Source organism: Orbicella faveolata, unplaced genomic scaffold (genome assembly GCF_042242905.1).
Source record: "Orbicella faveolata isolate gen_17 unplaced genomic scaffold, um_ofav_v1 contig_14, whole genome shotgun sequence".
NCBI classification, from domain to species: Eukaryota; Metazoa; Cnidaria; class Anthozoa; order Scleractinia; family Merulinidae; genus Orbicella; species Orbicella faveolata.
Genome location: NW_028301541.1, coordinates 4,087,390 through 4,112,367, shown reverse-complemented (window position 1 = coordinate 4,112,367; position 24,978 = coordinate 4,087,390). Strand labels below are relative to the sequence as shown.

General features: G+C 38.3%; 1 protein-coding gene across 1 annotated transcript; it reads right to left on the bottom strand.

Annotated features, from left to right (window-relative positions):
* Positions 1–485: 485 nt before the first annotated feature.
* On the bottom strand, positions 486–24,964 carry LOC110050341 (cyclin-G-associated kinase-like). Its single transcript, XM_089286235.1, has 24 exons — positions 24,635–24,964; positions 24,438–24,499; positions 23,282–23,341; positions 22,742–22,856; positions 20,848–20,990; positions 20,373–20,498; positions 19,304–19,393; positions 18,875–19,010; positions 18,417–18,523; positions 17,597–17,639; positions 16,546–16,678; positions 16,114–16,163; positions 15,873–16,021; positions 12,947–13,069; positions 11,885–12,030; positions 11,442–11,555; positions 10,518–10,598; positions 10,167–10,364; positions 9,495–9,688; positions 7,489–9,027; positions 6,663–6,802; positions 5,945–6,073; positions 4,833–4,880; positions 486–4,106 (listed from the first exon to the last, which is right to left on the bottom strand). Exons 1-24 carry the CDS (start codon positions 24,759–24,761, stop codon positions 4,005–4,007), a joined length of 4,155 nt encoding a protein of 1,384 aa, XP_089142361.1. The 5' UTR covers positions 24,762–24,964; the 3' UTR covers positions 486–4,004.
* Positions 24,965–24,978: the final 14 nt, after the last annotated feature.

Sequence of the window (24,978 nt, the reverse complement as noted above, 5' to 3'; positions counted from 1 at the left end):
CTTGCAATTCTATGACCCGGGAGTGTAATAGCCCTCATTTCATTGTCACAGCTCCAGTGAGCCAAATTTACCCCAATCCGAAAGAAGTTATGTACTCTACCGAACTGATGCGGGTTTTATGCGGGATTTTCTTGTGCGGTCTAAGGCTTCGTCCACACCGCTGGAGGAATATGAAAATGGAGGTTTCACTCTGAAAACGCATCAGATGTTTTCTTTCCAAACTACGCCAGTGGAATCACCGGCCATTTTGTGTTTGAGGAAAACTAAGGCGGGGGAATGTCATGACTATAGCATTTCTCCGGTTTAAAAAGCGTTTTCGAAAAGCTCCGTTTTCGTGACGGATTAGTGTGGACGGTAGGCCTAACCGTAGAAATCAAGCTGCGTTTTCAAATTTCTCCGGCGTAGTGTGGACGCGGGGGCCTAAAATCTTAACTAAAACCTCCAATAACGACTAATATGGAGCATAGAAATAGAAACAGCAAACCTTTCTTAAACGGATCCTTTAATGGGACGGACACTTAATAGTTGAGTGTCATTTTATTGAATGTCTGATATGGATAAAGCATCTACAATAGATACATCTCGCGAATTCTACAACATATTAACAATGGCTTCCATTTGGCGCGAGAATTTGTCCCTGGACAAATATCCGACAAGACGAGAAGCGAACAGTTTTCCGATAGCCCGAAGAAAACTGAGCGTTGACGAACACGGGTAATGTCCTTTGACAAATATTCACGCATATTTTCGCGTCAAATGGAGACTGTTATGCTTATTATCTTTCAAATATTTTTCGCAATACGCGCGTTTTGAAAACTGGGGAATATCTCTCGGATATTCCCCAGTTAGCTAGGGCATGTTCAGTCACGTGACGCGATTGGACCAATCGAGCGCGAACGAAAATATTAGATTATAATGAGCGTTGTACTATACTACTAACCCTGATATTAACATACATATTCTCCCTATCGGTCTCCATTAATTTCTTTTAACACTAGTTGGGAGATTTCACCACAGTAGTTAGTTTTCCCTCAGTTATCAGTTCCATTATTTGTAAGGAGAAACTAGATGGCGTCACTTTTTAAGACAGATCATGTAATTTCTGACGGGCGATGGGGTTAGGCAATTACTGGAAAAAGTCTTAACACAAAGCTTAGGTGGAGAAATGTGCACAACAAATAAAGGGAAAACAATCAAGCTAGTGATTGAATGAGCAACAGTTAAAAGAAGAAAAAAATGCCAAACGCGAAGTTGCAAACACTCTTGTTTGGACTTCCCTTGCTTGTTTAAAATGAAATGGTACATGTCTTTTTAGCCTACACGGGGCCCTCTGTCACTATATCAAAGAGATATGATGACCTAAAAGAACGTGAAAAGTTAAGAGAGAATCCATCAGAAGTTCGATTAACAAGTGAAGAAAAACTTTGTACCGAGATTATTTACATCGTTTCGCAAACTTCTGTGCGACTGTTTTAAATATCCTCTCAAAAGAAATCATATCTAACACCAAATGTCGAAAACAAATTTTGAAGTCCATATTAAACACTTGAAAGTACTGGTGAAATGAAACTGACGGAAATATTTTTACCTGTATTTGCAAAATTTCTCTGAACTTTGAAATTTATTTCCTCGAATTCCCCTGGGAAATTGTTTTTGGTGTTATTTCAGACAAATATATATTTCTTAAGCTTTTATCAAATGCAAAAAAGACTGTAATATACTTGAAATTATTCTCGTACAAGCTTTTTGTCCACTAAAAAATTAAGTTGCTCGATTTCCTATCGGTTTTCGTCTTAACCTGTGACCAGGCGTCTTTTTGGCCTGATTACAAGTAAATAGCTGAAAGAGATGGAGATTCCCACTGCGTACCACAATGTGCAGACAACGTTTCTCAATTACCATGCAATTCAAATTTTGATGATGGAATGCGTAGCTATGACCAGGGACCCGTTTCTGCAAGGTCCCGAAAAGTTTTCGCACCCGAAAAGCGGTAGCAAAATCTCAAACCTTATGACTACAGAGCTGTTTTATTCACATATTCTTAATATGAACAGAGGTTCGCTTCATACAAGAAGTTTCAGGCATATACACCTCTCTGTCTTTAAATACCGATTAACTGAAAATGGCTTTACAGACCCGAGAAGTTTCCCGGGCTTTCGAGAAACGGGGCCCAGAGCACTTCATCACTGCACTAGCCAAGATGCTAGTGAAGCCAATTTTAAGACAAATAGCAAGATTAGTTCCTAGCTTATGTAGCAGATACAATCGGGAAAGTAAAAGCAAAAGATCGCGTGTAAAGTACATTACATTTCCTTGTATTCCGCCTCGTTCTTGATTGCACCAACTATTCAGGCTAACTGTGCATTTTTACTTGTGTATAATTAAAATACAATGTGCGTTAGTTTGTAGCAATGTTCGATACCGCTTTCTATGCACAGACACCAAGCTCGTGTATGTTGTGCGGCAGTACTCTAGAAAAAAAAAACCCAATTAACTTTGTTTTCTCATTTATTTTCCTGGAAATATCAAAGTGACTCTTCTGGCCCGTTACTACAGTTGTTGATGACAGAGCAATTTTGTGGCTTAACCCTTTGAATACCAAATTTTCGTCAAAAAAATATCGTGTTTAACCGTTTAGTCAGTTTTTTTGGCAGCCATGACGCTAAATAAACCTAAGTTTTGCTAAGAAAACTTTTTTTTTTTACCAAAAGGAGAGATTTTTCGAGGATTACGTTCAAAATTGAGCAATATTTCAATTCCGGGCATGCGCATAAGCCAAAATTTGGACTCCATTTTGTTTGTTACCCCTTTCCTTTCTTTTTTTCTCGGCCCTTTTACTCTGACTACCTTTTGCGTTGCATGTTCTTTCTGGCTGCTGTGAAAATTTGGATGTTAATTACGGGCGAAGCTTAGAAATGGACCTTGATCAATTATAGGCATGGTGGACCATTTTACCACCGTTTTTGCACCAAAACTGATAACGTTTTTCGATTTGCGACGTCGGAATGTCGTCGATATCTAAACCTGACCATTGTGCGGAAAGGCTTAGCCTAGTACTACTATCTGCTTATCAAGAATATCTGATGAAATTTAAATTGCTGACGTCACAAGTGGTACAAAGAGCACGACCATTAGTTACGCATATATGCGTAATTGGGGCTCAAAGGGTTAAATACCAGCTGTAATATTCTACGAGTACACTTCCAAAACAAGCCATTTACATACTCGTCTAAAATGACAACAATTTTGCAATCAATCGATATACAGCAATAGTTTTCACCTTGGAACACGTTCGATATCGCTTTCAAGTGATCTCAAATCTGAGAATTTTAAAATTGCACTAAAACACTAGCCCGACTGTTCCAGGCTTACACATGTGGAAATGAACGAAAAAAACACGAGAAAGAAAAGCCCTTTTCTTTTTCGTCCTTCACTTAAATCATTCACAATCTCATTTTCCCTACTTTAAGAGCCCAGAACAGCCACTTAAATACTCTTTGTATGACATTTACGTAAGGTGGTCCCAAATTATTAAATGCTACATCACGCAAACATAGCACTATATCGACATGACAATTAACCTTTAGATCTATGTTAATGAAGTCTAGAAATAAGGTATTACGTCGGATAACCGCTTTGAAGGATCAGTAAACTAAAATGATCCGAATAGGCTCCAACATTACTCCTGGAGATATTAAAATCATAATTATTTAAAATCAGTTACCTCTACATGTACAGAACCTTGTGTAATATTCTTGGTTACTCTTGGACTCAAGTTTCTAATCACAATTTTTGGAAATACACATAGTCTCCTCCTTAGTGGATAGTTATTCTGCTGGCAACAGTATCTTCACTGTAACACTTATTTCACTCAGCCATTCCCACGCAAGAATTCTATCTATGTACACAGCAAATGCACTGCACTACTTAACAGGCACTTTTTCAAATGCAAACCACTAGTTCTTCCTTCGACATCAACTTTGCAGTATCGTCTCGTGATTACTCTAATATAATGGTTTAGATCCTTCCTGTTCAAATATTGCCCAGGCATCATTCAATTCCATAAAAATTGCGCGTGCGAGTGGTTCCTCTGGGCAGCCAACCAACTGAAATGGAGAACGTGCATCAAAATGTTACCAAGATCTTCCGACAACAGAAAAGTAACACGGTTGATGTAAGCCCCGGCTAATCCAGCTTTTATGTGTTCACTTAATTTTAACAGGTGGGAGGCGCGGTGGCCTCATGGTTAGTGCACTCGTCTCCGGATCGAGTTCGGGTTCGAGTCCTGGCTGAGTACATTGTGTTGTGTTCTTGGGCAAGACACTTAACTCTCACAGTACCTTTCTCCACCCAGGTGTATGAATGGATACCGGCGAATTTTATGCTGGGGGTAACCCTGTGATGGACTAGCATCCCAACCAGGGGAGGGAGTAGAAATACTTCGCGCTACAGTAACCGGGATAAGCTCCGGCCCGATGGGCTACTTTTTTTTTTTGGTTCGTATGCAGACTTTACCTTTTAACTCAATTTTCACAGACAATAGTGCAGTAACCTCAAATAATAGAGTCTATATGGTAATCAAAAACGTTTAACCACTGAGAAAAGATTAGAAACTTAATTTATTTGTCAGCTCATTCCAAACAGTTTGTATGCCGTTTACATCCCCCCTACAACCAGTAACTTGACAAAGTTGTGGAGCCTCGGGCTTATAACCGGCATTTTACATACGGATGGGTGAGGAGACAAGTAAGTGTTACTTATTTGAACCGATTGTGTTGATGGAGCACTATGGAAGCCACACATGACAAGTTGATTAAATGAGAACTAGCTACCTTGTCAGGATGAACAGAGAGGACAGCTTTTCTGAACCATTTCTTCACCTGAAATAAAAGTTATTACGGGTTTTTATACTAATTCATGGAAATTGTGCATGACACCTCGTCTTCATATATGCTACAGTTCTAACATTTGGCTTTTCTGTAAGTCAGAACTGGAATAAAATTTTAAGCAAAAACAACAGCTTTAAAGAGTAAGCAAATAGCCCTAATTACTAGCGTAGATTACAATCTACTATGGCTGGTTTGCAGTGTCACGCCATCAGAAATAAAAGTCATAACCATTCAATGAATTAAGTCAAGAAGCTGAGATATGAAAGATGATTGATATATAAACAACCTCGCCAAGATTTAGGTCTGTGCGGTTTTTCATTCTCCCGTTATTCGAAGAAGTGTTTCACTCAAAATTATAGAGCTTTGTATGGAGTCGCCATGTTGGTGCCCCTCGGAGGGACACAAACATGGCGGCCGTAAAGTAACAGAAACATCTGTCATCGAGCTTTGCTACTGAAACAAAAAGTTATTACTCTAGAGCTCCAACACATTGAAATTAACACTTCTTATAGAGCAACAACTGTTTAGTTAGTAAAAACTTGAGCAATAACTCATCTTTTTGACCTACTCGAGAACCTTATCGGGCCGCCATTTTAATGTCACGCAACGCATTAACTTGGAAATTCAAACGTGCCCTATTTCAAAATGAGGAACCCTGTCGAGCTTAAACGCTGCAAAACGTCAAGTTATTAGAGGGCCTTACGTGTGATGAAACTAAAACTTCAGAAGGATTGGTAATATTTTATCTTGGAAAATGATGACGTCACATGAAAAGCGGCAATACATTGTATTTTATAAATTGGCCTCCCTTCTGATAAACCTCCCTTTCAGCTGTTCATTAAAATAGGCTCCCACCCCCAATCATGTATTTTTACCCAGGGAAATTCACCTTTTCAGTCTGAACGTGGTTGTACTGTTAGTGAATACCAATCATTAACACTTCATGAAAACAGTCATGATCTAAAATGATTTAAACCTCCCCTCCACCCCAAGCCCCGCCCTTTACAGGTGCTACACGGTTGCCATACTTCAGTATCAGCATATGATTACGTCACCTGATCAGGTTGAACAAGATTGTGCATTCCACATGGTTTCCATCTAGCCTCCTCTTCCCACAAAATAAGATGAAGAGAACAAAGCAAGGCCCTTATGTTGCCTCTTTTACCTTCGGCCCATTCATTCACCTTAAAGCAAGGATAAATCATTCAGATAAAATGTATATTTTTCACGTTATGTTTGCTAACAAAATAATGTTAAAGTATTGTTGCACAAGCTCAATTTTTAAACGAATAGAAGATATACTAAAACAATTAGATTTGCTCTCGATTTTTTTGTGTGATAGCAATCTCGAGCTCATAACGTAACTGTTCAATAAAATGAAACCGTAATTGTAAAATCTGTAATTGTTAAGTAATACGTTTTGTAAGTAATGTTAGTATTTGTTAGTAGCTGTAGTATTATAGGTAGTGTCTATATTGTATGATATGTAACTGTAGCTTGTAAGTAATGTCCATATTGTATTGTAAGTGATTAAAGTGCATTGCAAAATAAAATTAAAAAAAAAATTGTTCAAGAAATCATTTTCTTCCAGTAAGATCTCAAAAAGAGCCACAGAACAAGCGCACAGGAAATCAACAACGGTTTCATTAAGGTTTCCTGCAGGGAGGTAATTATCTTTCACTGGCAGGCAATTTTTTCTATAAACTTCGTTATAAGAAAATAAATTCTCCAAGGTAGTCAAACCAGGTGGGTAAAATCGTTCTTATAGTTTACCTTGGCCTTGATGGGGTCCTCCGGCTTGTTTTGTTCTTTCTTTAGTGAGCTCAGTGTTTGTGACTCTTGATCACTTGTAGGTTTAAAGCCTTGTGCATCGAGAATGTCGCTAAACTCATGTTTGCCAACTGGTTTCGGGGCTGCAAGGTGAAATCAATCCATCAAACTGATGAAAATTGCGATCTTTATGTCGTAAAATAGCACTTACACCTTAGTCAAGAATCTTTGCTGCCTCATATAAAGGCAACTAGTATAAGCAAAATGTTGATGGTAAGTAATCATTTTTGAGTTTAATTTTGCTCTGTGGTGACGAAACCGTCAGCTGTACAACATGTGCAGGCTACCACTTTATTAACAATAGATGACAAAGGTAGCCGAGACACTTCGAAAACAACACTGCGATATTTAACCTCTTATTCTGTGTATTTGACATCATGTAGTGATAATTCTTTGATACCTCTGGCCCCCAATTCAACGTTGTGTAGCTGCTGTAGTCTGCACCGTCTTAAAAATTGAATAATAACTACTTATTAAACGAGAGTGAGGTCTTTACGGGAAAATGTCAAACCAAGACTAATATGGCAAGGCCAAGGTTTGAGATTTTCCCCTAAAGACCGAACGCTGGAGGTTAATAAGTTGTTTATTACATGGCTTTTGCTTTGTTTTTGTAGGCCCATAATCGGCCCGTGGGCATTACTGGAGAATCATGCCCTAGAATAAGTCAATCAGAGTACACGTTATATCGGCTACAAACACAAGCCATAAAATAAATTGTTCTCATGATGAATCATAACTCAAGTATTTTGGGTAATTTGTTTACACTCACCGCTCCATTTTTGTCCATAGTTTCCAAACACCCCTGAACCACCTGACGTTGAGTAAGAAGGTGTGTAATTTGGCTTCTTTTGAACTTTAGGTGACCCACCAGGTTTAGCCCCAGACTGCCAAGAGGGTTGCTGAGCTGGGCGAGACCAAGAAGGATTGGCACTAATACTAGGCCCAGGCTTCTTCTGGGCTTGCTGTGAAGTAGGTGTAGCCGTTGTTGAAGCCTTTGGTAAACTGGACTTCAAATTTCCAAAGTCAGAGAAAGGATCAGTTGGTGCGGCCTTAACTTTGTTCTGTGACGCAGGACCGTTTGGCTTTCTTGGGGGAGTGGGTGAGGGGACTCTAGCTGGTTGAAGTGTTGCAGCTGAAGAGTTGCCCCAGTCCCCAAATAAGTCAGTGTTACTCTTTTTCTGGGCCTGGGATGTTGTGCTAGGAACCTGGGAAGTGGTAATTCCAAAAAGGTCATTGCTTGCCTCTGAGGAACTTGTTCCAAATGGATCAAATGTGGCCAAGTTTGTTCCACTGCCTTTACAACCAAATGGCTGAAATGTCTCTGTGCTGCCACTCCCCTGAGCTGATTTACCACCAAAAGGATCAAACGTTTCAGTTTTACTGTCAACTGGCTTGCCAGCGAAGAGATCAAATTCATTAGATGGCTTCTCGCTAGGACTCTTAGAGCTAAAGGGGTCAAATAAGTCAGGGGAAGCAGGTTTATTGGCACTTCCCCCAAGAGAGTCTACACCAGTGACTGTGAAGGAAGTCACATTCTCCCTGCTCGAACTTGAACTTCGACTTCCCATCTGATTGAAAAACTCTTCATCTTCATGAAACCCTGGACTTAGCACATCATCAGCACTCTTATTTCGTTTCATTGTTCGGTGAGGGCTTTTTTCTGTCCCACTGAACAGGTCCACATTTTGACTGTCCCTACTCCCACCGCGTGATAAATTGAGCAGGTCGACTCCCATATCATCGACCACTGCTATATTAAAAGTGGGCTCTGTACCCACACCTTGGGTTCCTAAGTTGAGCAGGTCAACATTGTTAGAGGAATAATCACCAGAGACTGGTTCATCCGAATCAGAATCATCCTCCAAATTAAACAGATGGCCATTAGGATCACCATCAGACTTGAAATTAAACAAGTCTTCACTGAATTCACCATTTGACGGTGATTTCAAATTAAACAAATCTAAATCCTCCTCCACATTGTTCCCAACACCTTCTCTCTCAGAGAAGAAATCATGAGTCTGGGATGTCGATTTTGCAGCATTAGTACGATCCTTATTGCGCAGGTTCTCAAAGTCATCATCACTGTCATCAATGGAATCTTCATGATACACTGCTGGTTTGACATCACCTTCCTGCCAGTTAATTGCTGAAAGAAAGTTTTTGTTTGGTTTACTGGCTGTTCCTCCATCTGAGTTGTCAGACTCTGCAGTCTCAGCTGGAACCTGAAGTACTTCATTTTCACCATCCTCTTCTACTTCGTTTGATTTGATGTTGAACACCATGTTTGATTCCCGATCGTCTGCATTCACTGTGAAAAACAAACATGCGAAAGTTGAATAAGTAGATAGAACAGAGAGATGAAAGTGTGGTTACCTTGGGGGGATGTGGTTTAAAATTTCTTTTCACCCCCAAGAGGTACCAATTCTAAAACAACACATTATCTCCTGTCTCCTATTTTTTTCAGCTCAATACCATAAAAGGTACCGCAGGCTGAACACTCTAGGGTGTAGCAAAACTGCTTTTTCAACCCCTAACCCCATCCTTTTTACATGGGAGTCCCCTCTCCCCCCCCCCCCCCCCCAGGTGGTTACATGATACTGTAGTGCCAAGTAGAAAGGTCTCTGAAGAGTCCCTTGGTCGGGATGAAATGAAAGCGCTGCATAAGACTAGGCACGAACAATGTATTATCACAAGTAACTGTCAACTTTATTGTCAATTATCTAATCGCATCAGGTAAAAAATGACAAAGTTTTAATAATAATTATCTATACTCACCAAATTCTTCCTGACATTCCAGATACTCTTCTTTAGTAGAAAAGCAAACTTGTGGAAAGAGTTTCTCCACCTTGAGTGTGTCCCATGTGTGAGTGGCATTGTTGACTTCCTCAGCGTCAACACTGATATCCAGTGTTACATTAAACCGTGTAGTGAACTTACTTTCATCATCTTTATTGATATCCAACTCATCTCTACAGAAAAACAAAAGAAACAACAATAATGACAGATTCATGAGCTAATCTAATTTAGTTAATTATCTCTTGCTCCTTAAAAGCCCCAAAGAGGAGATTCAATAAAGTATGCAAATAGAGTGGGACCCTGCCCTGTTAATATGGCCACCTCAATATTATGGCCACTTTATTCTGGTCTAAACAAAATTTCAGTCAGTCAGTCATGGCCCGTTGGTGACCAGCTTAACGGGTTTCCACTGTATGTACATAAGTATGATGATAATAATAACAACAACAACAACAACAACAGTATATATTGGTATCTGTGGGACATGGCAGCAGGGGTTGCAATACCAAATCCTGATATAATAGGAAATATCCTCCTTCCATAGCCAGTCTGAAGTTTAGAATTTTAGACACTGTATCATTATAAAAGTCATATATGTATGTGTGAGCACTCAAACTACATATCCTAGATGTAATTCACTGATGGCCCTACCGTGAGTACTTGAGTTTCTGTGCTGATGTCTTGATGAATCCGGTGTGAAACTGTAACATGAACACTCTCATGGAAGTCATTTTTCCTTGAACCTTCCCTCCCAGGGTAGATCGGCCATGATACACCACAATTGTCACATCACCTTGTAAAGTCAGATTCACAGGAAACGACACCTTACCATCACCTAAAGTGTACTCCCTTAAAAAAGAACAGAACAACATAGCTTTGTAATACAGTAAAGAAACAAATTAGCAACATAGTGTTATCTTGAACTAAGGGGTAGACCAATAGTAACCTTTATTAATTTTGTTTAGTCACTGTATTAGTTGGTTTAATTTTTAAATATCTCACCTCATCTTTTCAATCTCTTTAACTGTTGTAAGAACTCTCTGCTCTCCATGGTATACCTCAATAAATGGACGACAACCGTTCCTGAAGTAGACAAGAAAATAGTATTTAATACATGAAAGGCTCACAGTTATGTATGCAAGTTAAATATTTGCAAAAATGAAGCCCTGGAAAAAATCAGGTCTAAACAAGATTTGAATACATGGGAAATGTTCTTGTTATTAGGTATAGACTAAAAGGATTTCTAATAACTGCCACAGAACCAGAAAAAGTAATCATAAAAGTGTAGGTATTGTTAACGTTGCTGAAGCGATGAGTGGCAGTTTCTGTCACATGAAGCAGCTACTGTAGGTATATTGAGCTCTATTCCCCCCTCCCACACCCCCACTGGAGGATGCTAGCCTCCAGTCTTCCCAGACAATTGTCCAGTCTTCTCAGACAATTTAACAGTGCACATTTACGCTCCTGGGCCGGGTTGTTTGAAAGCTGGTTAACACTAATCCAGGATTTAAAGTTCACCAAGTAACAATTTTTCTTCTGCAGAAATGTTTTTCACTGCTTATGTTTTGTGTACTTCGAGATTACTCAAGCTCAAAAATGAAGTACAAACAATGTAAACAGAAGACCTCACCGAAAATACACAAAAATGAAATCAAAATTCTTGCTATTCCTGGTTTAACTTAATTGGGCTTTGAACAACCCGGCCCTGGATGGAGGGAAGCACTGCAAGAGCAATGTGTCTTTTATAAGAATACATGTACAGTACACAAGGGCCAAGCAAGAAACAGCTAGGATCTGTTATCAACAGTCCAGCACACTCACCATAAGGCAGCCAGTCCTTCCCTTAACTAAAACAGAATCCGTAAAAATACATGATATACAGAAACATTACTCTCAAGACTAAGCTAGAGACCATTTGAAATGTACCTTGCTTTATTGAAGGCTGGAACTGGGTGCACTGTAACAGACTTGATATAGACTGAATACTTGTGAGGTTTCAACTCCTGGTTATTGATCAGTTGCGTGACATACAGTAGATAACTAAACAAACAAAAAGGATATACACTGTGGTTATGGTCATTCAAAGGTGGAGTTTATAATGTGTCCCAATTAATTAATAGATCACAAAATTATTGGAATCAATGCATATACCGGTAATAACATTACAATGTTAATATCACTGACTACAAAATTTGTTCACAGGACACCACAATGTCAAAACTGACTAACATAAACTTTCTTTCTACAAATTTAAAACAAACAAATACACAATCATGCAGACAGAGGGAAAGAATAACAAACATCATTACAGTCCACGTTAAGCCTGATAAGCTTTGACTGCTAAGTCAAGAGAATGATAGATAACTTACCGTTCTTGTGAAGCAGTTAGGGAAACTTTGTGTCCAATACCACATCGCCGAATACTAAACATGTCTGCTGCCCCATTTGGGTTTTTGAACAATTTACAGAAAACAAAATAAGCAGCTACAACAACACCAGAGGCTTCCTTGCCATCCTAGTTGAAAGAATGGAAGTGTAAATAACTTGCCAATCTACATGTAGAAAAGTCATACACAGTTTTGCCTATGAGAAGTTGAAGCTAAGGCAGCAAAAATTTCAGGACTACAAAACAATTTGTTTGTCAAAGGTAAAGGCATTTTTCAATTCAAGGGATCAGAGGAAATAAATAGCTCAATTCTCAGTACCTGCATTTAACTCTTAAGCCCCTGCAAGATGGCATGCTAGTTTACTACAGGTTACCCAGCAACATATTGTCAGGATTCACACTAAATTAGCAAATACTCTTTACACTCAAGCATGGAGAAACACTGTTAGAGCCTGTTTACAAGGAGAGAGAGTTACCCTAGTAATCGGGTTACCCTAGCACTCACATGTCCTCTGTTTTTCTTTGTCATGTTTACAAGGCAGCCAGGGTTACCCAGGTAGGTGGGTTACCCTATCTGCATGCTAGGGTTACCCTGGCAGGGTGGTTATCTTTCTATTGTTTCCTGACGCTTTGAGTGCAACCGCACATTAAGTTGTTGTGAGTTGTAGGGTTACCCTACCTGTGAAATTTTGCTTGTAAACCCTGGAAGTCTTTTGCCCTCCAGCTAGGGTTAACCTGCTTGCTAGGGAACCCTCCCTCCTTGTTAACAGGTCCTTAGGGTGAACTGTCTTGTACAAGAATATGGCACAACAACCCTGGCCAGCATCAAACTGGCCCATCTCTTTATGAATTTCAGCACAGCAAATCTCAGGCGAGTATGCCAGGTGAGTATGCCAGGCAACTTAGTTTAACACAAGAAAACATGTTACAAATGTGTTTTTGATTATCATAGCAAGTGAACTCTCTACAAGAAAATCTCCTGAATGAGATTATGATCACTGATTATCACTATTATACCAGAACTGAAGGCCTCAAGGTTGTGTACCTGACAGTGTATGACCACCACATGCTTTTTGTCGGTTTTTAACCAAGAATTGATTTTCCTACATAACGATATCAGCTTCTCCAGGGGAGGCAGCCTGTGACCCACCAAACAGCAGTTTATCACCTGCAAAAGCAATGCTGTTCATTAGTACAATTTGTACTACTCCTAGGAAACATGCTCTAAAATGTTAACTAAGTATTTTTATTCTGTTCTGTGACAAACTGCCAACTGGTTTGAAAATATAGAAGAAAAGGACAAAAAAAACAAACAAACCAACTTTTAAAAAAAACAACAACAGAGAAATTAGCAATGTGGTGTCCATCTATACCCTTATACCTTATACCCTTACACCCTTACACCCCTTGTACCATTTATACCCTTACGCCCCTTATTCCCCTTATACCCTTAAGCCTTATACCCTTCTACCCCTTATACCTGTTATACTCCTTATACCCTTATACCCCTTTTACTCTTGTAACCCTTATACCTGTTATACCCTTATACCCTCTTACCCTTATACCCTTATACCCTTACACCCTTTTACCCCTTATACCCTTCTACCCCTTATACCTGTTATACCCTTATACTCCTTATAATTCTTACACCCCTTATACCCTTTTACCCATTATACCCTTATACCCCTTATACCCTTATACTTCTTATACCCCTTATACCCTTTTACCCATTATACCTTTATACCCCTTGTACCCTTATACCCTTATACCCTTATACCCACTATAACTAGTGATTGTACTACCAGAGAAAATGAATGGACTGAGGTTAGCAATTGAAAGAAAAAGAAAAAGAAATCAAAAGCTATTAATACAAATGCACGTCAACAAAATATGTATGGAGAATGATCTCTCACTCTAACATCAAGAGAGAGCATCTCAACGCTAGTGGACTGCATTTGAACATGCAAGGTAAAAAGCTATTAGTTAAATATCTTGTTTCTCATATAAAAAACCCGTGACAAGCAACTTGCACAGATCTTAATGTGTCTCCTTTGAACCCCTCTTCTCATGCCCCTCGTAATAGCTTTTCTTTAAATTCTCAAACATTGATTCCTAACAACGTGGCTTTAAAATGGCCTGCTTAAACATCACTTGTCTTCTGAGACATATTGATGAGCTTCGCATCATTTTGCTTAGTAAATGCCTCGATTTGTTGGCAATCAATGAAACTTGATTACATGATATTATTGCCAATAATGAGGTCAGTGTTGATGGTTATATCATTTGCCGCGACCGACCGCTAAACGGTAAAGATGCAGCTGCATGAAGGTCACTAGATAGGCTGTTCCACAACCTGGCTCTGCTGTAAGAGAAACTCTTCTTCAAATAATTGGTGCGGGGCTGCAGAAGAGCCAATTTATTTTCAGTATTCTTTAATCGATACGATGTTGCATTGTTTCGAAACACAAACATAACACAGGGGTCACCCCTTGTAGAGATTTGTACATCGTAACAGCAGCTGATTCAAATCTTTGATATTTGAGTTTACGCCAACCTAGTGCCCGGAACAATTCATTGACATTAGAACCATAATTGACACATATTAAAATACGGGCTGCACGATTTTGGAGCTTCTGAAGCTTTTCAGAGAAACCACTGCCACAGTTGCCCCAGACAACACTACTGTAATTAAAATATGGTTGAACTAGGCTATCACATACATTAATTAATACATTACAGGGTATAAGATGTCGCATTCGCTTGATTGCACCCAATGCAGAAGCAATCTTTTTGCAAATGTTCTGTATATGACATTCCCAATTTATATTTTGGTTGATGTGCACACTAAGAGATTTCATAGATGATACCTGCTTCACTGGGTGGTCATTTATACTAAAAGAAGGAATTTCAGGAAATGTTGACAACTTCTGTCTCGACGCAACTAACATGAACTCAGTTTTTGTTAAATTCAAGGTCAGTTTATTGCCTGATAGCCATTTATATACCCTGTTCAAATCATAGTTAAGACAGTCATCACTGTTTTAAATCTACGCTAGTGAAGGTGATGCTGGTGTCAACTGCATACATGTACATTCTAGTTTGTGAAAAATACAGACAATCTGGCAGGTCATTAATATATAATAGAAAAAGTAAAGGTCCTAGAATTGATCCTTGCGGGACACTGCATAATTTGACTAATTTTGGAGTAGACATAGAGGAATTTGTTTGAGTGCGATTGCAAACCATTTGTGACAGAAACTGCGTATTCCATACAATTGCAATTTTGTTAATAGAATATTGTGATTGACGGTGTTGAAAGCCTCTTATAAATCTAGAAAAACAATGGCATTGTTGAAACCAAGATCAATATTCATGGCTCAACTATCCGTTGATTAAAAGAGAGCAGTGAAGTCAACAACTGTGTGTCATTTCAATTTCAACAGAAGGCTTCTTACTGATACACCAATGCAACAGAGTGCTTTCAATAACATTAGAAATACACAAGATGATGGCTGCACTGATACAGCACTCTTTAGAGAGCAACTGGAGAGGCCTATTTTAAAACAGCTTCCTCTACAGGGCCAAGTTTTGAAAACTGCCACCGTGCAGCCTGTAGCTGGCAATTCACAACAGAATACCCACTGGAGCTCTAGAAGATGCCTGGTCTTACTGAAAGCATTGGTAGGAGTAGATTATACTCTACAATGCTAGCCTCGATCCTATCAAAAATGCTGAAACTGCACTTAACTTGATTTCTCTTGATCTACCCAGATGCAAGTTATAAAATGCATTTATTCACTGATTAACAAACATTTCAATTTTGGGCATTTTTGATGTTATATTTACATGTAATTTATTTGAGGGTACATGTACATGTCTCAAGCTATACACAACACAACACAAAAACAAGCAGTAAGCACAGATACATGTAAGGCATTTCTGACCTAAACTATACTATCCTATGTACATACCCTGTCACCAAGTTTCTCTGTTCTGTATGTTCTCGGTGATACATTGACTACTAAGTAGTTCTCAGCATATTTCGCTTCCAAGAAATCCCGCACATCATCTATGTTGTTCTTATAAGCTGACTCGATTCCATCTGCTGGGAAAGACATCACTGAAAAAAAGAACGAAAACCATGAAAATGTGATCACCAAAACAGAGTAATGACAAGAAAAACAAACTGTGCTGAAAATCTCTTAAACATACCCATGATTTTGGATGTAATGTATGACAAGTCCAAGTCATTTTTGACATACCTAGGAGAGGAAGGATTCAGTTAGAAATATACTTTGTGCTGAAAATGGAGATATTTAAAAAGCAAAAATTTGAAAATAATTATCACTCCTGCCACATTCTGACTCAAAGTTAGGACTGCACCTCCGTATACATGTAATAATTACATTCTTGAACACAACAGTTGAGAACACTGTCTTCATGGTCAGTTCTACTTGATACGAATTTAAGAACGATTTTGGAGACCCCCGTGAATCCTTAAAATCAATGTGGTTTCACTCGCCTTGAAAACCATTCCCTTACAATTACGGTAATGCTACACCAACATAGACATTATTGTCATTGAAGATATTTTATGTCCCAGAATGTGCCATCTGCTCTTGTTTTGTACATATTATGTCTTACCCTGCCACTGATTGCATAACTTTGTTGGACATGTCTTTGATGTTGCTAAAAAGGCTGTTAGCACCTTTCACAACTCCACCAAGTAAGGCAGAATTTCCAGATGACGATGGTGCAGGAGGGGAACTGGTACTTCCTGAAAGGTGGTAAAAATTTGCTAAACACTAAAAAAAACTTACACTAGTCATTCAAAAGATAGATAATACATCAGATAAGTCACTATCCAGTATATGGCACTCATACAGTGTAATCTGTCAAATACTTTTATTTGCTCACATGCGATTGGTCTAAATGCGTTACGTGGCTGAAGTTCAATATGCCCTAGCCAAAACTGGGAGACATCTGATTAATATCCCCCAATTTTCAAAACTGCATGCACTGCATAAAATATTTGAAAGATAGTAAAAACAATAGCCTCCATTTGGCATGAAAATGTGCTTGAATATTTCTCCTTGGACATTATCTGTTTCTTAAAGCTAACAGTTTTCCTTGTGTTAAGCTCTCAGAAAACTGTTTGCTTCTCAGAACAGATAATGTCTGTGGACAATTATCCAAGCATATTTTTGTGCCAAATACATGTATTTATCCACTGGGTAGTGATTTATCCAGTGGAAAGTGCTCTCCATTCTTTGACCAACTGGGCCCAGCTGATGACAGACACCTCCTCCTCCACCTCCACTATGGCTACAACCCTTAATCATTCCCAGCGTAAACCATCTTAATCTTCCTTCTTTCTACTACATTATTACATGTAACTCTTTGCTGTTTTTTACACACCTTAACACAGTATGTTTTTAAATTTCCTTTAGATTTGAAGTAATTAAGTTAATACGTGAATAGAATGATCCCAAAAACCATAAAATTAAATAACTCACATGGGATGGATCCCTCTAGGAAAATATTGGAATGTTTTCTCACACAATGAGTTCTCTTAATAAATAATTCTCCCTTTGAGAAACATTATTTGTAATACCATAACAGGTGCTTGTCCCAATGACTATCAAGTTTAATGAGTCATATGATCATGGGGATGAATTAAAGCACTTGTACCAACCTTGAGGGGATCTTTCACCTGAAGCTGGAGGCATGTCATCTTTCTGTAAAATAATGCAATTTTAAATCACAGGTAAGTTAACAACAGGAAGAACATAAGTCAGTGTGTATAGCACTAGTGTATGTACAGTAGTGGCAAAAATTTAGACACAATAAAAGTAACAGCAGAGCTGATGTGTTCCTTACATGAGAAATACATAAATAATCTGCAATTCTAGCTACCAGTGATCAATAGCAGGGAGCTGTGTGCTGGTGTGTGTATTGATCAACAAAATCAGTTTGATGGCTCTTACTAGTAGTCACAGATTTATTATAAATGTTGCCTTCTGGGTGTCATCTGCGCAAGGTGCAAGGTCACTGTTAATGCATGGGGGGGGGGGGGGGGCACTGTTAGGTCCTGGGTGAGCTAATGGCTGGGTTGTGGGGGGGAGGCATGTCACCTAAAAGAGAAGTATTCTCTAGGGGAGAGAGGGGGAGAGGTGGGAACTTGTTGATTAGTAGTGAAGCCTCTAGATTTCCTAATTACACAGCTTCTTTTCTGCAATGTAGTTGTTATCTCCTCTCTCCAAAATGGCCCCAACAATTCTTGCATACATTCTTGTGACAGGCCAACTTATCACTAGTCTCACAGAAAACTTTTTTGAAATGAACACAGAAGGGGCAGATCACACCTACGTGTCCATATTATGAAATGTCTGTATTACAAAGTTAGAGATTATATGAACTCTGCTTCCTCAGCAGCAAGTGAATTGTCTGTTATATAGAAGGGTACCCTGTGTTATTAAGGTATATACAAGGACAGGGTTGAATTTATAACTTACCACTTTTCCCTTGAGATCAACATCCATGGCAATAGCAATGGCTTCAAGCCCTGTTAGCACTTCTTTTATATCTGGTCTATTAACAGGGTTCACTTGAAGCATATATCCTATGTGAATAGCAAAACAGAATCAATTGGCAATTTGTCAGAATGCTATTTAATTGTAGATGACCCATACCATCATTTTCCAGAGGAAATTTCCATATTGTTGCTTCTAAATGTTATGGAAACTAGAGGTGAGCACAAGTGTTGATGAATGAAAGGCTCCTCCAAACTCTACAACTGAGAAAGACTAATAAACTAGAGCTCTGTAAATTAATTTTGTCTGGTTGTCCCAACAACTATCTGGTACTATAAATATTTGGTTTGATTAATAATTGCAGACTGCTTGAAACATGATCTGTGAAACAGCATTCACAAAAATTGTTTTATGTAAATTTTTAGATAGAGTTTACTCACTGATAAGATCATGGAAAACTGTGTACTTGGTGTCACTTTCAGGGATTGTGTACTTCGCATTAAGAATTCTCAACTTAGCAGAGTCTTCAAAGGGGTGTTCCATAAAACACAGAAAAAACAGAATACAGCCAAGGGCCTAGAAGACAGAAAATATTTAATCACAATATTATATAATATCATTTAATATCTACATTTAACATGAAGGGTTTTGAGGTCAAAGGAGTGAGTATTGCCAACTTCTTTACTTTCGCTACAATTTAAAGAAATTAAACTATAACTAAATTTTGAGGAAAAGCACTCGAGAAATGATCAACACCCATTCCAAATACATGTAGTGTTGATAAAGCATGGACATTTTTGCAAAACAAAGTATTGAACTGATTCCTACATAATTGAGAAAACATTTTCTGAATGCTTTTGTTAACTTACCCAGATGTCAACTTTTTCAGTGACTGGCATGTTACTGTACAAGTCAACCATTTCTGGTGCACGATACATTGGGGTTGTGTTCCGCTGCAGCTAAACGTACAGTCACATGAAAAAGAGAAAATTCAGCCTAGTTATACTACATTGTATTAAATTAATTGTTGATAGAAACACCATGTCACCAAGGCCTAGGGGGATAAAGGGGTGCTGAATGGTAAATGCAAGAATTTGTGAGAAGGTGAGACTAGCATTTTCCTTTGCAAGCCCAAGACATTTTCACTGTTTCAATTATGAGACTGAATCTTCAAAGTGTTTTAAATACGAACTGGAGACATTCAGGTTATAACACGTTCACTCATTTAAGCTTATAATAATAATAATAATAATAATAATAATAATAATAATAATAATAATAATAATAATATAATAATAATGTTTATTGGTGGCTTATAAAAAATTACAACTGTAAAAATTCTTAGGACAATATATATGTCAGGGAAATACTAACTTACAAATGAATTACAAATTATTAATCATAATAATATTATTATTATTAATAATAATTAAATAATTATTAATAATAATTAAATAATTATTAATAATTTAATAATAACAATAATAATAATAATAATAACAACAACAAATCGGTACTTCGCGACTTTCTTAGCCTTGAAAAAAATCGAGACTGTGAGATGCACACAACTGCTAAAAAGAAACGAGACTGCAAGACCCATGAAATTTGGCAAAACTTTTGCGAGACCTATGGTTTTTGAACGACCATTTGCCACCCCTGGATATGCACTCCCCATAATAAGCCATTCAAGTACTGCCCAGGGTTTGCCCAGGGTTTGCCAAGGGTGTACTGTAAAATTCTGGAAATAAGCCCCTATGTATAAAAGCCACTGAAATTTCAAATGGAAAAGAGCCTCCAATGATAAGGTCATACCACAAGTATGCCACTCCTCTATGATAGGTTGCTTGTCCTTCACTGGTTAAATATCCCAACATTTACCACATTACATATCATTTTGCTACAATGTATCCAAAAGTGCAACATGTCATATAAATATACCTCATCCTCAACAAGACTTCGTTGAAGCGCTGTCCAGGACTCGTCAGGAGCATGCTGTGTAGTGGTTGAACTTCCAAAGTCACAAAGCTTAATTTGTCCACGCGAGCTGATAAGGAGATTTTCAATCTAGAAACAAGTTTAATTGGACACAGCAAGTATGGATTTCTTGAGACATCATACATTCCCTTACAAAACAACATTCTGATCATGGTACAAAAAAAAAGGTTCACAAAAATTCTTGCTGATCAGTGTTGTAAAAAAAGTCATTGATAGGCAGGTAGATCTCACACTGTAAATTAAAAAGATCACTAATAATAATAACTTTTCGTAATACAGATAAGCCCTCTTGCTTGCCATGATAGTATGCCTTCCACCACACATATTCATCGTTTCTTTTTGTGGAGATGTGCTATTAAAAACAAATAAAAATGGTCTCCAAAGTAACTTGATAATCCAAATGTTTTGATGTGCTCACCTTCAAATCTCTGTGTATAACTGGTGGAGTCTGCTTGTGCATGTGAGCAACAGCACGGCAAGTTTGATAGAACATCTTTAGTACCTGTTGAGGTGGGTACGGCTGACCAAATCTTTCCTGTATCAGTTTAATCAACTCCCCTCCTGGTGAACAAGTATGTTTTTTTTCGTTAAAAGAATTAGAAAGAAACTTTCATCAATAAGTTTGGTGGACATTGAAATGCATAGTGCTTAATTGATTTTCTTTAAGGGAAAAAATACAACAAACATTTTCTTTTCATATGTGAAAACATTTTTCTCTTTGCATGACAAGTAACACAACCACAAGGCTCAAAAAAAGTGCCTTTGGGTCATCCGGGACGAGTAGATTTTTCTTCTAGGCAAGTAACTTCTCATTCTCAATTGCCCAATGGGCAAGGGGTCGGGCAAGTCATCTGCCATCTAAAGCATTAAAAAAGCAAACTAAGACTTGCCCAGGACAAGCAAAATTTGAGAGCTACTTGTCCCAAAGGCAAGATGTAATTCAGGGTTTTTTTTTGCGAGCTCTTTCACAAATTCTACTCAAACTGTACTATCAGGGTTGTCATAACATTTTGAAGTACTGTACATGGCATTAGGGAGTTTAAGCAAATCGCTACGGCTGGCTCTGATACGGCTGCCGGAAGTAAATTTCCCCCAAAATGAGACACTGCACATGTACGTCGGTTGCATCCAGCCATAGCATGAAATCTGACTACGCGAGTCAGGATGTTTTGCCGTAGTGGCTACTACGTTGCGTTTATTTTGCTTCTCTGGCCCTTTTCAATGGACATCTCGGCATTTTAAGAATTCCATGGGATACTATATCCCTTAAACTCAATTTAAGTCAAAGATTGTGTCAAGGTTGCCTTTCATAAGCTTGTAAATCTGTATCCTGAATTTACGATAAGTTTTGGCAAAGGTGTTGGAATGGCGAAGCTAGTCAAGTGAAATATTCGTGTTGAGCACGAGGTTGTTTTTCTTCGGTTAAGTTTGCTTTGAGGGTCTAGAGAAGATGTTTTATATCTGGATAACTATACGATGCTATTTTGCTTCTTTGAGTATTGATATATTTGTGTTCTTCACTCGATATTCTTTGAGATATTTGTCTCTGAAATTATATATTTCATCCATCAAATTGTTATGGCACAAAGTGTATGGCATTCGCTTTCGCTCAGAAATAACCTGCTCGTCCTACCGAATAACGGCCATCGTCCTTTGAGCGAAGCCATTTGGCTGTGAGAAACTAAATAAAAGAGATTTAAAACTCCTTAGCTGATGTTTCTTTCATCTTTGTATTTCGCTTTACTTGCTAAACTTAAAATTTGGCAGACCACCGAGACGTACTCTCCCCAGACCTTTTCAGTCACAGTAGCCGTAGTAGCACCAGCCGTAGTAGCACCAGCGGTAGTAATTTGCTTAAACTCCCTATTATTGTTGGAGTAGGCAGCTGATTTTGCCAACTTTTTAAAAAGAATCTGATGTCTAGCAAGTAGAGCAACTAGTGGAGATGATAATGTGGATTGTATTTTTCGTTGGCATCTGGCTTTCTTTGACAACCTTGACACTGTGTAGTACCCTGTGATTTCAACTACAAACTTCTTGTTCTCCTCCATGAGATAATTACAGTAGAACCATTTTCTCTGTTTACAAATTATAACCCTTTTCACGATTAACTTCTCTCATTTAATTACTCGTCTGTGTGTAATCCAAGGGAATCCAATCCAAGTTGGATGTGAGGCAGTTTTTGGCAGAAACTACAAAACTACCCAAAACAATATTGCATACCTGTTGGATTATACTGAAATGCAAACAAGAGAAGTTGACAGAGAAAAGGGCGACCTCTTTTCTAGTAACAAAGACAAAAAAAATCTTACCACTACAGAGTTCAGTTAAGATAAGATATTCAGACATTCCATGGTCAGTTTCCTTCTCACTCAGTGAAGCAGCAGAATAGAACTGTACTATATTAGGATGCCCACGGAGGCGTTTCTTTAGGCTGTTAAGGACAGTAATGCTTGTATCTGTTAATTCTCCCCCGAACTTTACAGCAGTTAGTTGTCTAATGGTTATGTGTTAGAATCCGTTGAAAGTGACTGGTCAGTTTAGCCGTGATGGTATTGGCTGTAAGACGTGAGTAAAGTTTGTCAGCAGTCATTGGTCAGTTCACCAGTCAAGTGCAAACCATACAGGTTTCACTTGGCCAGGTAGACATAAGTCAGGGTTAAGACTAAATTGGACCAAGTGTCCTATACCACTAGAGTTTAATTTTGTTTCTGTGGCATCTAGAAGCTAGGAATATTTCTACTCCACCTGCATGTGTTTGTGGTGTGTTCACCACGTGTCCAACAACAACATTAATTCACCAAGTACCACTCTATACCCTATAAGTATTTCTTATATAGATAAAAGGATACAAGAATTGTAATTTCATTCAGAATGGATTTATTTGCTGCATCATCACCCGCCATAAGTCGCTGAAACAATGAAAAGTTCAAAGAGTAACACATGAGCAAAAAAAGATAATAGAGCTGTTGACATGATGATGGAACTTGAAAAAGCTGTGAAAACACTTGTCTGTTGACTCATGTTCCCACAGCAATTCCCATCCTCCCAAAATTCCACTCATGCTTGTATTAAACAATTAGATTGTGAGCTTGAGATTTCTAATGTGTGATCGCGCAGCCCAAGTCAACTATCGTGTATAGAAATTGAGAGCGAATCTAATTGTTTCACTATAAATCTACTAGTCATTTAAAACCTTTCTACTTCACAAACACTTCAGAAACGCAAATAAGTGGCAGCTAGTTTGCTATCAAGTGCACAATGCTAGGCTACTCACTATCTATAACAGGATAGATAGTGAATAGTGTAGCCAGTCAGCAAACGGCATTCGTGATAGAACGCTAGTAGATTTATACTTCAATAAAGCCCAACTGCTACTAAGTCCTACAGAAACATGGTGCATGTTTTCTTTTTCTTATATAAATAGTCATCTTCGACCTCAGGTGCTAAATACTTTGGCAACAAAATTGAGTGATTTTAATTTAATCATATTGAACAAGGAAGTGATTCAAATTTCACTTACAGAATAAGGAAAGTTTCTACTATGTAGACCATTTATTTTGCTGCATTGTAATGTTTAATTAAAGAAAGCTTAAACTCCAGGTGACTCCCTGGTCTTTTTGTTGGTCAATAAAGTGAATATAATTCACAGTTTGCAGAACACGCGCATAGGAAATTTCCATTAAGCCTATGTAATAGCAAAATCTACTGAATCCAAAAAAATGTTTCTTGTCACTGGCGTGGGACCAAGATCTAGTTTAAGGTGCTGTTTGGTTGCCTTTGTTTCTTTCGACAACAAAAGCAAAACAAAAAACAATGAAAAATCTTGAACTTTTACACGTCGGTAGATCACAAGTCTGATCGCTCGCATGATTAATCACATTTACATTATATTACCATACTATTACGTGAAAAACCACCAGAAATCACGACTGTTATTTTCACATTGATAACAAACAGAAAGCAAAGGTAACTTGTAAATAGTACGTGAGATCCGTTAATTTTTACCTTAAGGGCATATTCTTTTCCGGTCGACGTGTCCTGCGCAACAAAAACAAACCCGTACCCTCCTGAAAAAACACAAGCTAAAAATGTTGACATTGAAGGAGTAAATTAAATTTGCAGTTTTCTGGCATTACATTCTCGAACAAAAGACAAAGAGCGCACTAGAGTCCATCTTACAGATATTAAGACGAGAAGATTACCTTCTGCGATAACGCGTCGAACTCTAAGTTGTACGGGTCCTAACTCGACGTACTGTCCTACAAAATCATTGCCGGATTTCCCTGTTTGGCTGATGTAGTTCAATGCGGAGCGAAATATTTCCGCCATTTTTTTATGTCACTTGAATTCAAGACAACGAATTCCCAGATGATGTACTCTCTTTCTTGGTAGTTTCAAATCCCACCCGCATATTTAACATAAGGGGCTGCGACTTGAGAGCAGAACAATATCAGTGATAGCGAAAGTCGCCATTTTGCATCCCACGAACACGATCGCTAGGCGCATGATCACCAAAGAATATTCTGTGAGTCATCATGCACAGCGG

Excerpts from the sequence above, each read along its gene's own strand:
- LOC110050341 (XM_089286235.1), bottom strand. The coding sequence starts at position 24,761 with ATGGCGGAAATATTTCGCTCCGCATTGAACTACATCAGCCAAACAGGG. Across the intron at positions 16,164-16,545 it reads GTTATGCAATCAGTGGCAGG|GTATGTCAAAAATGACTTGG; the intron begins GTAAGACATAAT and ends TTCCTCTCCTAG. Across the intron at positions 4,107-4,832 it reads TCTCTGTTCATCCTGACAAG|TTGGTTGGCTGCCCAGAGGA; the intron begins GTAGCTAGTTCT and ends TCTCCATTTCAG.